Genomic DNA, 14,742 nt, shown 5'->3' with positions numbered 1-14,742 from the left:
TGTATTCAAATTCAAGCTCTACCACTTACTGGTTCTGTGACTTCGGGCAAGTCTTTCAACCTTACTAAGTCTTAATTTCCTGATCTGTAAAATGGGGATATCGTTTCCCTCACAGCATTGTTGTGAAACTTTTATGAGATTAATGCCTTTATATTTGGCATAGTGTAAGTAAACAATAACTGGCAGCTTCAAAAAAAAGCAGTAGCATTCCATCATTTATTATTGGTTACTCTCAAAAAGTTTTTCAATGTACTAGAAGATAAATATTCAAATACCTTAATATCTCCATTATTTTCAGGTAAACAGCATGCTCCTGAACAACCAGTGGGTCAATAAAGAAATCAAAAGGGAAATCTAAAAACATCTTGATATTAACCTACACGGAAGCACAATATACCAAAACCAGTGGTCCACACTAGGAGAATTTTAAGGTACTAAGAAAACTCTTTGAGATTTCTTAAAATAATAGTATGTCTGAATTTATTGAGTGTGTTTATTTACCAGAAACTGTTGTAAGAGCTCTACTTGCATTATAGCACTTAATCCTCTTAACTCTATGGCTGCTATTATCAACCTCACCCTAATCACATATGGGACACAGAGAGGTTAAGTAACTTGCCCAAGGTCACAGAGTTAGGAAGTACTAAGCCAGGCTTTGAATCAGTTGTCAGGCTCCGGAACTCACACTTTCAGCCACTACATGATACTGCTTTGCTATCTTTTAGGAAACTATGTGAGTCTACCTCACATAGACTCACATAGTTTTTTTTTTTTTTAAAGGCTATCTTTTCCCCCATCAATGTTTTTTGAAGGATCCCAAATTAGAGTCCCACAGAGGCAGAGAGCAGTACTTGACAATATGGACATTTAAGGTTAATGTTGGATTCTACTGTCTTTTTACTACATGATCTAGGGAATGATAATTAACCTAGACTGCTTCCAAGGGTTAAATAACCCATTTAGTTATACTATGTAAACTATCTCTTAGTGATTGATTGAAAGCACACTGTTACTAATTGACTCTTGGTATGAAGTGCTTTTTTTTCTTCCCTTTCAAGATACATACCTTTCCAGTTAAAGTTGAGAGATCATCTCCACCAATTACTTTTATGTCCCCTGTTGACTGGTCATTCTAGTTAAAAAAAAAAACAAAACTATATATATATATATAGACACACACATATATATATGTATATCCTTATGTACACACACAAACTTCAAATTAAATGAGAACTAGAAGATTTGAGAAGTTAGCTATCTAATGTCCATAGCATTATGATATTCTAAATGATATGAATTATAAGAATTAGGTTTCCTGAAATGAATGACTAGAAAACTTTCAAGTAGAGATTAGTAAAAATTAAAAAGTCCTAATTGGCCATTACTGATTTGATGTTTTTAAGAGTCCTAAAAAATAGGTTACATCCAGTTTTAAGTGGGCTATAACAGCCACCCATCTTCAATCACAGTGATTTCTGAATTGTGAGGGAAGTTATTAGCATGACAGGTGTCTGGTTCTGGCCCTGTATGATTCCCATGAGTCAAGCAAATTGTAAGGGCTGGTCTATATCACACCCAACCCCAAGGATATGTCCCTCGAAAGTCTAGCCCAGGCCCAGTCATCTTCAGCACCGTCTGGGAAACCAGGTCTGATTAGTAGTCCTTTAAGGAATACCTCTTAGGCTCCCATTTTACTGCTATCACAGAATCCAATAAAACCCTTACAGGAGATTCAATGGGAAACGCTCAACATCCACTGTAGTTGGTGGTGACAATGACCATAATTTGGCTGTGCTGGATTCTGGACAGAAAATTTGGGTGAAAAAGCAGGTGAACAAAAGAGCTTTGACTTGCCCTAGCAGAGAGCAAGCCATACCATACCACAAAGCCACAGCAATTACAACGGTGCAGTGCCAGCACAGTAAATGAACAAAGTAGAGCCCAGAAACAGACCCAGAACTATATGAGGATTTAGTATACAATAAAGATGGTATTTTGAGTCAGTAGGGAAAAGATGAATTATTCAATAAATGATGTTTGGCCAACTAGTAACCCATTTCGGAAAAAATAAAAGTATGGTCCCTACCTCACAGCATACACAAAAATAAATTCCAGACGGATTAAAATCTAAATGTAAAAAATAAAGCCATAAGTGGACTGGAAGAAAATAGAGAATTTTTTTAACATCCGTAGAAAGGGTAAAAACCCAGGCATGACATGAACCAAAACTGAAGAGGTTCTGTAACAAATACCCCCTTTTATATACTGGGCTCCAACAATAAGAACCCATAGGAAAATGGAGAATGAACACAAATAGACAATTTATAGAAGAGAAGGCTATAAGGTGTAAAATTATATCTGAAAAACAAACACTAAAACAATATGATTCTACTGTTCACCCACCCATACTGGCAAAACTTAAGCCTAATAATATGCTGAGGCGAAATAAGCACTCTTGTTGGTGAGAGTATTAATTGGCATAGCCTCTTTTGAAAATGACATAGCAATATCTGTTAAAATTGCAAACATGCATGTTACTTAACCCAGTAATTCCACTTCTGGGAATCAATGCTACAAAAACACTGACAAGTATAAAAAGACACATTCAAGAGTGTTCACTGGGCCGGGTGTGGTGGCTACATGCCTGTAATCCCAGCACTTTGGGAGGCAGAGGCGAGACGATCGCTTGACCCCAGGAGTTCAAGGCCAGCCTGAGAAACACAGCAAGACCCTGTCTCTCTTTTTATTATTTAAAAAATAAATGTTCACTGTTATCAGTTGTTCACAAAAACGAACCAACATGTCCATTAACAGGGAACCATTTAAATTAATCAAGTTCATCTACACAATGTAATACCATGCAACTATTAAAAAGCACCTGGTAATCCAATGCACACTGAGACAGAATAATGCTATTAAAAACACCAAGTAGTGGAACACTGTGTTGCCTATGACACCATTTTTATTCAACATTTAAACAAATTTGCAACAGCAATTACATGAGTAGTGACAATGGGGTTTATGAGACTTTTCACTTTTACGTGCTTCTATTTTTGTTATGCTTCTATATATACATCCATTTATTATGGAGTATTACTTTCGAAAAACACAAATGGGCCAGTATTGTTCAGTGTTGCAAGGTGAGCATATGACTTCTGAAATCAACCTTTGCGTATTACTTCTCATTTTAGGGAAATTACAGATATCCCTTATTCTAACTAACTTAAAACCCAGCATTTCAAACATACAGAATTGATGGGGGGGAAAAAAAAAAGAAAGAAGAAAGAAAAAAAAGACAACAAGCTTCAGATGGCAGTGACATCAAATTATTTATACTGTAAGCCTGTTAAATCGTGACATCTTCTGGAGATACTTGGTATTACAGTCCGACTCCAGTTGATCTCTTTATAGAGACAAGAGGAATAAAGGGAAAAATATTCAAGAACTGAAAAGTATGGAGTCATGGAAAAATTGCTGTGATCCAAAGGCTATGGCGATAGGACAAGAAACAAGAGAACTCCAAGCAGTAAGACACTGCTGTTCTACTAGCATCCAAACCTCCATACTCCTGTTTGCCCCAAGGCTTTTTTAAAAAATAGAGACAGGATCTCACTATTTTGCTCAGGCTGGTCTTGAACTCCTGGACTCAAGAGATCCTCCTGCCTCGGCCTCCTAAAGTGCTGAGATTACAGGCTTGAGTCACCATACCTGGCTATTTATTTTTTCTTAACTCTCTTGCCTGGCCTATAGCCACCACGGAAGCTAATAAAGAATATTAATTTAAGAGTAATGGTATAGTTCACTACATTGGAATACAGGTATAAGTGCCTACATTGTACACGAATGGCATATACGGATCAATTACCCCACCTGGGTGGCCAAAGGAACTGCACGAATCTCCCCCCTTGGCTGTCTGGAACAAGCCTCCCACTAGATCCCTTTACTGAGTGCCTCCCTCATCTTTAAATATGGTTAAGTCTAGGATAACAGGACTGGCAAAGGTGAGGGGAAAGCTTCCTCCAGAGTTGCTCTACCCTCTCCTCTACCGTCCTATCTCCTCACTCCTCTCAGCCAAGGAGTCCAATCTGTCCTGAACTCAGAGCACCACTGTCAACTACATAAAATTGTCAGAGAAGCTCTTTGGGACTACAAACACATACCCTTAATGTCTTTATTTCTGTTTTGTCTACCTCTTCAGTCTAGGTGAAAAAATAGGAAGGATAATAGGGAAGAACTTTGTTTATGCCTACTTGTCCGCCCCTAGGAATTTTGAAAACCTCTAGGTAGCAATAAGAACTGCGGCATGGTATAGAAAAAGAGGAGGAAAGCTGTATAGAAATGCATAATAAATGGGCAGGAAAAGAACTGCTTGGAACAAACAGGGAGGTTGAACTATAAGGAGAGAAAGCAGAGAGGCTAATCAACAAGGCTGGGTTCCCAAGAGGGCATAATGAGAATATTACTAAGGTAGGAATTACTAAGGGCTCCATGTCCCCTTAGTGGCTTAGTACTATGTAGCTTGCTTTTTGCAGTGAACTTCAGACCTTTCTTTTAGGATCCTAGAATGGAATTTTTTTTTTTATCGGAAAGCAGTCATTCTCTCAACATTCAAGCAGGCCCCAAGTCTACCACACTCAATCACATTTTCTCTTCATACCATAATCTCTCAACCATCCTCTGTCCTTTAACTGTTTTTCTATACCCTGATCAAATGCCAACAAAAGTGAGAATGTTAGAATCATATATTTTTAGAGGTAGACTGTATCTCAGATTAAAAAAATGGCAGATATTCCATTTTCCAAAATATGTATGCAGAAAAAATAAGTATGAAAGGATATATGCTCAGGTAATAAGTTAATTTGTTTACTTATATTTTATGAATTCTTTTAAATAAACACATTACTAAAAAAAAAAAACTAAAGGTTTTTGTCAGTTAAAAAATGACACTGATGAAGCACAGCCCTTACAGATCATCTAGTACTACACTGTCCCATACAGTAGCCACATGTGGCAATATAAATTACTTAAAAATTCAGTTCCTGTGTTGCACAAGATGTGTCAAGTGCTCAAAAGCCACATGTCACTAGTGGCTCTGTAGCATATAGCAGAAACATAAAAGATTTCCATCCTCAAAGAAAGTTCTATTGAACAGCATTGCTCTAATTAAATAAAAAATAGCATTTAGCACAACATAGTAATAGAAAAGATTGAAGCGTAAGTGCTGATATTTAAAAACCTGGTATTTTCAGCCAGGCATGGTGGCTCATGCCTGTAATCCTAGCGCTTTGGGAGGCTGAGGTGGGAGGATCGCTTAAGCCCAGGAGTTCTAGACCAGCCTGGGCAACAGGGTGAAACCCTGTCTCTACAAAAAATACAAAAAATTAGCTGGGCATGGTGGTATGTGCCTGTAGTCCCAGCTACTTGGGAGGCTGAGGTGGGAGATAACCTGAGCCTGGGAGGTCAAGACTGTAATGAGATGAGATTGCACCACTACACTCCAGCCTGGGTGACAGAGTGAGACCCTGTCTCGAAAAAAGAAAAAAAACAAAAAACAAACAAAAACCACCTGGTATTTCTAAGTACACTATTTTCAAACATTCAAACATTCAGAAGTTATTTCATCCTATCTTCATGGTTTCCATTTTATGCCTGGTTTGGGATTAGGATCTGATAAAATAAACGTGTGCAACAGAACCACTTCTCATGGCTGTATAACAGATGATCAATATGTATTTGCTGAGGAAATTATTCAATTTTCTTAATTTTTTTTCACAAAATTTGTGGTTTCAAGGGACCAAACTTGAATACTACACCTTCATGTTCTAAGAATCAGGGGACTTATATAAAACCTCAGTTGCCTGATAAGGACTACATCAAAGTGAAAAGCCATGGGAAAGAACCAGAAAGTATACTTTTGAACCTAGTTCTATAAACTTTCCTTACGCCACAGATAATACACAGCCCCATTCCTGCCAAATTCTTTCTCTCACCCCTGTCTATGTTCTTGATTCAATAAATAGGAGAAGGGCATGAATTTGCTTTAGATAGATGATAGATAGATAGATAGATAGATAGATAGATAGAGACAAAGATGGAGACAGAGATGGAAATAGAGACAGATTTACAGAAGATAAGTTCTAGGTAAACTAGTGTCATCATCAAAGTGTTATACCTACATCTAACTATTCTGGAGAGAAAAGTATACCTCAAAGAAATCGACTACATACAGAGAAAAAGTTTAAGCTGAAAGCTACTGCCCTCTTATATGAGACACTTTAAGAAACTACTTGGGGGGCAAGTGAGAAAATGGGGAGATGTAGCTCAGAGGATACAAAGTAGCAGATATTTAGGATGAACAAGTCTAGAAATATAATGTACAACATGAGGTATATAGGTAATAAAATTGTGCTGTATTTGGGATTCACACTAAATGGGATTTTAAGCTCCTCTTGCCACCAAAACAAAAAAAAATGGGTAACTATGTGAGTTGAGGGATACGTTAATTTGCTTCACTGCAGTAATCTTTTAACCATCTATATGTATCCCATAACATCATGTTGTATACCTTAAATATACAGAATACAATTTATTTAAAATAAAAAACTACTCCAATATTTTCTGCATTTTTAATATACTCACTCAAAGAAAGTATTAATTTGCATCTTTGATGTTAAACAGATAGCCTAATTAAGTCACTATCAAGATCAAGACTAAAGTATGGCTATTCTCTTTTGATACCTTTTGAGACACACACACACACACACACAAACACATATGTGTTTGTGTGTGTGTGTGTGTGTGTGTGTGTGTGTATTTTAAGTTATCGTTTTGGCCAGGTGCAACGGCTGACGCCTGTAATCTCAGCACTTTGGGAGACCAAGGCAGAAGGACTGCTTGAGACCAGGAGTTTGAGACCAGCCTGGGCAACACAGCAAGACCCTATTTCTAAAGATTTTTTTTTTAAAAAATTAGCCATGGGTGATGGCATGCACTTGTAGTCTCAGATACTTGGGAGGCTGAGGCAGAGGATCCCTTGAGCCCAGGAGTTCAAAGCTGCAATGAGCCACTGTGCCACTGCATTCCAGTCTGGGTAACAGAGCAAGACCTTGTCTCAAAAAAAAAAAAAAACATTTCTAATTAAAGATAAAGAGTTATAGTTTTATGAACCTTGACTGCAACTGAGGGAATATCCCGTAATTGGCAAAATGAATTCTGTCTGCTTGCAAAACTTCTGACTAATAGAGAATGAATAATAGGAAGCCCATGTTAGAGGATTCACATCAGTTAAAGTTTTTCCAAGTAAGAGTGACTCTGAGTTCTGCAGAGCTAAAAGATTGGGTTCAAATCAAAGACTTGTATGATCTTGAGTAAGTTACTTAATCCCTCTGTGACTCACTGTTCTCTTTTTTTTTTTTTTTTTTTTTTTTTTGAGACAGAGTCTTGCTCTGTCCCCTAGGCTGGAGTGCAGTGGCGCGATCTTGGCTCACTGCAAGCTCCGCCTCCCAGGTTCACGCCATTCTCCTGCCTCAGCCTCCCGAGTAGCTGGGACTACAGGCGCCCGCCACCACGCCCGGCTAATTTTTTGTATTTTTAGTAGAGATGGGGTTTCACCGTGTTAGCCAGGATGTTCTTGATCTCCTGACCTTGTGATTCGCCCGCCTCAGCCTCCCAAAGTGCTGAGATTACAGGCTTGAGCCACCGTGCCCGGCCAACTCACTGTTCTCAAATGTAAATGAAGATAATTTGTAACTCAAAAAAATAAAAATCAAAAAGTTTTCTCTAAGATTGCAAATCCTAAGGATAATTTCATTTTAATATCAGTCATTTAGTCTGGATACACCATAACGCAGACTAATTTTCCCTCTGCTTAAGGTCCACACAAAAACATTTCCAATAAAATTTACTTGTGTATCAACTTTTCCTCCTGAGGCTTCGTTGTTTTTTTGGTAAAAAAAATAAAAATAAAAATAAAAAAATCACTAAACTGGGTACAGTGGCCCATGCCTGTAATTTCACTTAGGGAAGCCAAGGCAGTTGGATTGTTTGAGCCCAGGAGTTTGAGACCAACCTGGGCAACATGGCAAAACCCTGTTTCTACAAAAAAAATGCAAAAATTAGTCAGGTGTGGTGGCACACACCTGTGGTCCCCGCTACTCTGGAGAGTGAGGTGGGAGGATTACTTGAGCCCACACAGAGGTTGCAGTGAACCAAGATGGCACCACCGCACTCCAGCCTGGGTGACAGAGCAAGATCCTGTCTCAAAAAAACAAAACAAAACAAAAAACAAAAAAACCACTGGCCAGGCACGGTGGCTCACGCCTGTAATCCCAGCATTTTGGGAGTCCGAGGCAGGTGGATCACCAGAGGTCAAGAGTTCTAGACCAGCCTGGCCAACATGGTGAAACTCTGTCTCAACTAAAATTACAAAAATTAGCTGGGCATGGTAGCAGGCGCCTGTAATCCCAGCTATTCGGGGGGCCAAGGCAGGAGAATAGCTTGAACCTGGGAGGCAGAGGTTGCAGTGAGCTGAGATCACGCCATCGCCCTCCAGCCTGGGGGACAAGAGTGAGACTTCATCTCAAAAAAAAAAAAAACACTATAAAATTGAAATAAATTCACAGCAAAGGAAATACATTTACATACTTAACCTTCTTTTTATTTATTTATTTACTTATTTTTAATATTTTGGGCCAGCGTCTCGCTACATTGCCTAGGCTGGTCTTGAACTCCTGGGTTCCAGCCATCCTCCCGTCTTGACTTCCCAAAGTACCGGGATTACAGGTGTGAGCCACCATGCTCAGCCCATATTTAACTTTCACTTTCTGAATATCACAGGGCAGAAAAGGTCATCAAATATATAGTACTATATTTCATTGCTCTAAGATGCACATTCACATTTTATTAATAATAGCTCTAAAATTCATCTATTACAATTGATGGCAATTTACATTTACAACTGGTAGTGTTTTCTTTCTTGGCAGTATGAAAAATAGTGTTAAGTCTTAAAATCAGCAACATCTTTAATTTAATGAAATAGGTATTTGGAATCCCCAAGTAATTTCCCATCTAGGCACTAGGTAAATAAAATCCTACCAAGCTACTTGGATTAAGAGTACGCATATGTGTGTGTGTACACAGAGAGAGAATTCTTTAGAATATTCTAAATAAAAAGTGGCAGTGATATTTGGAATGACTGAAGTCCTTTATAATTTTCTGCAGTTGTGTTTTCTTTCTTATTTTTTTAAGACAGGGTCTCCCTCTGTCACTCAGGCTAGAATGCAGTTCCACTGCATTCCACTCAGTCTCGAACTCCTGCAGTCTCAAACTCCTGGGCTCAAGGGATGCTCCTGCCTCTGCCTCCCAAGTAGCTGGGACTACAGGTGCATGCCACCATGCGCAACTAATTCTTTTTGTGTACAGATGGGGTCTCATTATGTTGTCTAGGCTGGTCTCAAACTCCTGGCCTCAAGTGATTCTCCCACCTCGATCTCCCAAAGCACTGGAATTACATGTGTGCCACTGCACCCAGCCGTATGTTTTCTAATAAGCATGTTTTCCTTTAATAAGAAAAATGGAGTTTTTATTTCCAAAAAAAAAAAAAATAGATGGGTGTGTTGACATCATAATGCTTCTTTATATATTCTGGAAACATTTAATAGTTCATAGAATATTTCTTTAGGATTAGTATGGATCAGCCAGATTTTAACTCCGTTTCAAATTGGTCAAGATCAGCATGTAAAAATCATACTGACATCAATGTTATTGATGCTGCAAACAATTTAAAATTTCCATTTTACAGTTTTACCAAATTAAGCTGCCTAATGTTTTATATGCATATATGAATATCTTACATGACAAGCTGCTGAATTATTAAACAGGGTAGAAATGTTACTTCCGGCTGGGCATGGTGACTCAAGCTTGTAATCCCAGCACTTTTAGAGGCTGAGGCGGGAAGACTGCTTGAGCCCAGGAGTTCGGGATCAGCCTGGGCAACACAGTAAGACCCAATCTCCACAAACATAAAAAAAAATCAGCCAGCCATGGTGGTGCACACCTGTAGTCCCAGCTACTCAGGAGGCCGAAGTGGGAGAAACACTTGAGCCCAGAAGGTCAAGGCCACAGTGAGCTGTGATCTTGCTACTGCATTCCAGCCTGGGTGACAGAATAAGACCTTGTCTTTAAAAAAAAAACTTTACTTCAAATCAACAGATATTTTCATTTTTATTATTTGTAGAGATAGGGTATTGCTGTGTTGCCCAGGCTGGTCTCGAACCCCTGGCCTCAAGTGATTCTGCTGTCTTGACCTTCCAAAGCACTGAAATTACAGGCATGAGCCATCATCAAATCAAGAGATATTATCAGAAGAGCTTTCTCAATTTCTCCTGTTTAACAGTATCTCTTCCTTGCGTAGCCCTATAAATATACTAAAAAGCTTGGAATTGTATAGTTAAAACATGTGATTATTATATTATATAAAATATACCCCAGTAAAGCCTTTTTAAAAAAATTAACACGTTGGCCGGGCACGGTGGTTCATGCCTATAATCCCAGCACTTTGGGAGGCTGAGGTGGGTGGATCACCTGAGGTCAGGGGTTCGAGACCAGCCTGACCAACAAGGTGAAACCCCATCTCTACTAAAAATACAAAAATTAGCTGGGCATAGTGGCAGGCACCTGTAGTCCCAGCTACTTGGGAGGCTGAGACAGAAGAATTGCTTGAACCCGGGAGATGGAGGTTGCAGTGAGCTACGATCGCACCACTGCACTCCAGCCTGGGCAACAGAGCGAGACTCCGTCTCAAAAAACTAAACTAAACTAAACTAAACTAAAATAAACATGTCAATAAATACCAAAAAAAATAGTATATCTACATAGAATTTCACATAAATTGTTTTCTATGTGAAAATTAACCTAAAAATATGCTTTGCTTATGTTTAAGATGTCATGCTTTTTATCAGTTGAGGAGTTCAGCTTAATAATCCTCGAAGATCTAAAACAAATAGGAAAAAAACTAAAAGCAGAAAATGGAAATAAAATGTCAAGCATTTCTACCACTCAAAATCGCTCTTATAACATAAAATGCTTTTTAAAAGAAAATATTAAACTCTCCTAATTATTTTGCTCGTTTTTGCTTATCTAAAATAACATTCTGCACAAACCCCCAAAGATTAGTCATAACGTAACAAGACTGATTAAGACTGATGGAGATGGGGAAGGAGGCGATAGAAGACCAAAAAGATAAATCATACCAACTCTAAGTACATGCTTTGACTCTAAGCAGCAATGTATTAAAGGCTGGCCAGTTATACTGGCAGAAGCTATACTGACTAGAAGGAAGTCCTAGTGTAAACCATCAATCAATCAATCAATCACTTTTGTTGAGTAAAAGTCTAAATTTTGTGTTTAAAGAAGTCTTTAATTCAAGCAAGACTTTAACAAGTTAAAAGGAGCTTATGGGTAGGAAGTAATGTTATGATGTATGGGCATAAAGGGTTTTAATGGGATAGGGAAAATGTCTATAATAATACTTAAATGGCTGCCCAATCACCTACAGGATTGATGTAAACATGGAAAAGGTCAAAAACTTGGGTCACTCAAATAGATGATTAATGGAGAGGATGAGGTTGAAAGTTAAATGTAGATAAGTGGTCTTATTCTCAATAAAAATGTGAATATAAGGCGAGTTTCTATAAAGACGGACAGGACTCATTCATGAAACAGCAAAAACTGGACATTTGTTCTAATCTTTGAAGAGTATGAAAAATTCCTGTTTTAAAGGAAAACAGTAACTCACAGGAAATACCAACCCAACATAAAATCAGAAATAACAGTCTGAAGTAATAAAAATCAAACGTTTGCACAATCAAATTATGAATGAAATTCACTTGTAAAAATCACACTGATTTTGTTTCATCCACAGTGTCAATGTTGTGATGCATTTCAATTGTGTGACACAGGCAGAGTGACTGTGGATCAAAAGTGGTTTCTGGTGCGACTTACTCTCTTGAGTATACCTGCACTCCCCTTTCTTAAGTGTGTTAAAAAAAAAAAAAAAGTGGTTTCTTCAATTCACCAATGCTCTAGCTCTCCATGTGCTTTCTAGGAAACAAGTGTTAACCCACCTTATTTGTCAAACCTAGCTCCAAAGGACTTTTGACTCCCCCCAAACTGATGTAGCTCAAGAGAGGGTATCTGTCACCAGTGAGTATGTATAGTGAAAAAAGTATCCTGAGTCCCAACAGCAATTCCTAAAAGGAGTTTATTTAAAAAACCACACACACCTGTAAAATAAGTATATATCCTCCAAAGTGACTAGTTTTAAAAAAGACAGTATTGGCTTTGATGTAAAGTACTAGTGAATATGTTAGAAAAATCTCACCGTAACCAAGTGAAATGAACGCAAGTATGGTTTGCAGAGATTTGAAGAAAATATAAGAAAACCTACTGTTGCCACTAAAAAGAATCATATATTAAATATACTCACACAATAGCTCTTCAGTCTGATAAAATCTACAGTCATAGGAATGGATCTATCACTATTTCTATTCAGTGCTTTGATGTAATCCAGCAGGTCAGCAAAGAATTTATAGCCCCCCTTGAGCACACAGAGGGCTACAATGTGATGGCCTCCCATCTCCTTCATCACATCTCGAGCAAGACGTTCAGTCCTACAGAAATAAAATCAGGAATTTAACAGAAAGTTTCATACATTAAACTTTATAACAAACACCTCTTAGTCATTAAACTTCCACACCAGCCTGGGCAATATAGTGAGACCCCATCCCTGCAAAAAAAAAAAAAAAATTAGCCAGGCATGGTAGCATGTACTTGTAGTCCCAGCTACTTGAGAGGTGAGGTGGGAAAATCACTTTAGTGCAGGATGTTGAGGCTGGAGTGAACTGTGATTGTGCCACTGCACTCCAGCCTGGACAATACAGCAAGACCTTGTCTCAAAAAAAATGCATTAAAATTTTTTTTTAAATCTTCCATGTAACACATCCTTTGTCCCCATGTTTCGTAAGGTAAAAAATTTGATACCTTCAAAAAAACCAAGCATACCACTAACAGAATTTTTTTTAAATGCAAATAAAAGCAAGATACCATTTTCACCTATTAGACTGGCAGGTTCTGATTAAATGAAATTTCTTGGATAATATACAATATTAAAAGAGACTGTAGAAACTGGGCCAGTGGCTCATGCCTGTAATCCCAGCACTTTGGGAGGCTGGGTAACATGGCGAACCCTGTTTCTACAAAATAAAAATATTAGCTGGGAGTGATGGCGCACACCTATAGTCCCAGCTACTCAGGAGGCCGAGGTGGAAGGATCGCTTGAACCCAGGAGGTTGAGACTGCAGTGTACTGTGATCATTCTGCTGCACTGCACCCCAGCCTGGGCAACAGAGACCTTGTCTCAAAAAAAAAAAAAAAAAAAAAAAGAGAGACAAATTGTGAAGAGAAAGGCACTCTCATATAACATCAGGAGTATAAAATGATTCAACTTCTTAGAGGATAATTTGGCAATACCAAAATATTCAATAAACTCTTTCCCCTTGACCCAGAAATTCCACTTGAATAAAGCTGAACAAGTACCAAACATGTAAAAGAATGTTTCTTCTAGTACAGTCTGTAAGAACAAAATAGTGTCTATCAATAGTGGACTGGTTAAATCAGTTATGGTATCTCCATAGATAGAACGCTATGCAACCTTTAAAATATGTTAGATAGCTTTAGACGCACTAATATTAAAAGTGTCCAATAACATTTAAAACTCTACTCATATGTTAAAATATAAATGTATATATGCACATTTGCATATAGTATACATGCATAGCCAGTGCTTGGGAAGAAATGTGTGCAGAAGGCTGAGAGAACTTTAGTCTTCTTGTTTATGGCCTCCATATTTAGAATATTTTATAACACAAATATTTTGATATTATAATTTTAAAATAAAAGCACAGAACAGCCAGACATACAAGGCAAGCATTCAATACCAGGTAAGGTTTTTCACTGTAATTGACTTAATGGAAAATTTTCAAGCTAGATGTGCATAATAAAAATCTGACCTTGCCTTCATGTGATTCAGCCCCAGCCCATTACCCTGTTTAGGACTGAGAAATGCAAGACTCTGGCTAGAGTTCCTTCTTCCATCTGCCTTCAATGTTTACTTTGTTCTGGTCCCTACAGAGTCCCACTATACCACAACTGATACTAAGTAATTAGTAAGGCCCTCCTCTTTTATTTTTAATAAAGAAGATTTTAGAAAGCATCAATTATTTAATAAGTTGGCCTAGTTTATGTTCAAATAGCAAGTACTCAGAACAGCTGCTGACATTTGAAATTAACACAAGAAAAAGTAAAAAACCTCATTTTAACATCTTACTTACCTGTCCATAATTAGTCCATGAGGAATAAACACCCTTTCCAAATCCTCAGCATAATGATTAGGTATGCAAAATAAATCAAGGTCATAACCTGGTTCATCATCACTAATCTGAAAAAGAAATTTAGCTGTTTCAATGAGAGCATTACAGGATACAAACATTTGATTGGATTTAGATGTTAAAAAATAACCTTAGTCTATCAGAGAAATTTAGGTATAACATGATATTAGTAACTGTTAACTTTGTACGTATGATAATGAATTATATAAGAAAACAACAGGCCACGTGGGTTGGTTCACACCTGTAATCCCAGCACTTTGGGAGGCTGAGGCAGGCAGACTGCCTGAGCTCAGGAGTT

General features: G+C 37.9%; 1 protein-coding gene across 2 annotated transcripts in view; it reads right to left on the bottom strand.

The window, feature by feature from the left end:
- Nucleotides 1-14,742, bottom strand: part of HPRT1 (hypoxanthine phosphoribosyltransferase 1) — a 41,763-nt gene that overhangs the window by 13,929 nt on the left and 13,092 nt on the right. For both annotated transcript variants that reach the window (XM_003272533.3, XM_030807002.1), the window contains exons 2-4: nucleotides 14,388-14,494; nucleotides 12,485-12,668; nucleotides 1,067-1,132 (exon numbers count right to left, since the gene is read on the bottom strand). In XM_003272533.3, coding sequence (XP_003272581.1) covers nucleotides 1,067-1,132; nucleotides 12,485-12,668; nucleotides 14,388-14,494 — 357 coding nt within the window. The remainder of the gene's footprint in view (nucleotides 1-1,066; nucleotides 1,133-12,484; nucleotides 12,669-14,387; nucleotides 14,495-14,742) is intronic.

Source organism: Nomascus leucogenys, chromosome X (assembly GCF_006542625.1).
Source record: "Nomascus leucogenys isolate Asia chromosome X, Asia_NLE_v1, whole genome shotgun sequence".
NCBI lineage: Eukaryota > Metazoa > Chordata > Mammalia > Primates > Hylobatidae > Nomascus > Nomascus leucogenys.
The sequence above is the reverse complement of the archived record's forward strand: the minus strand, read 5'-3'. Positions and strand labels throughout refer to the sequence as shown.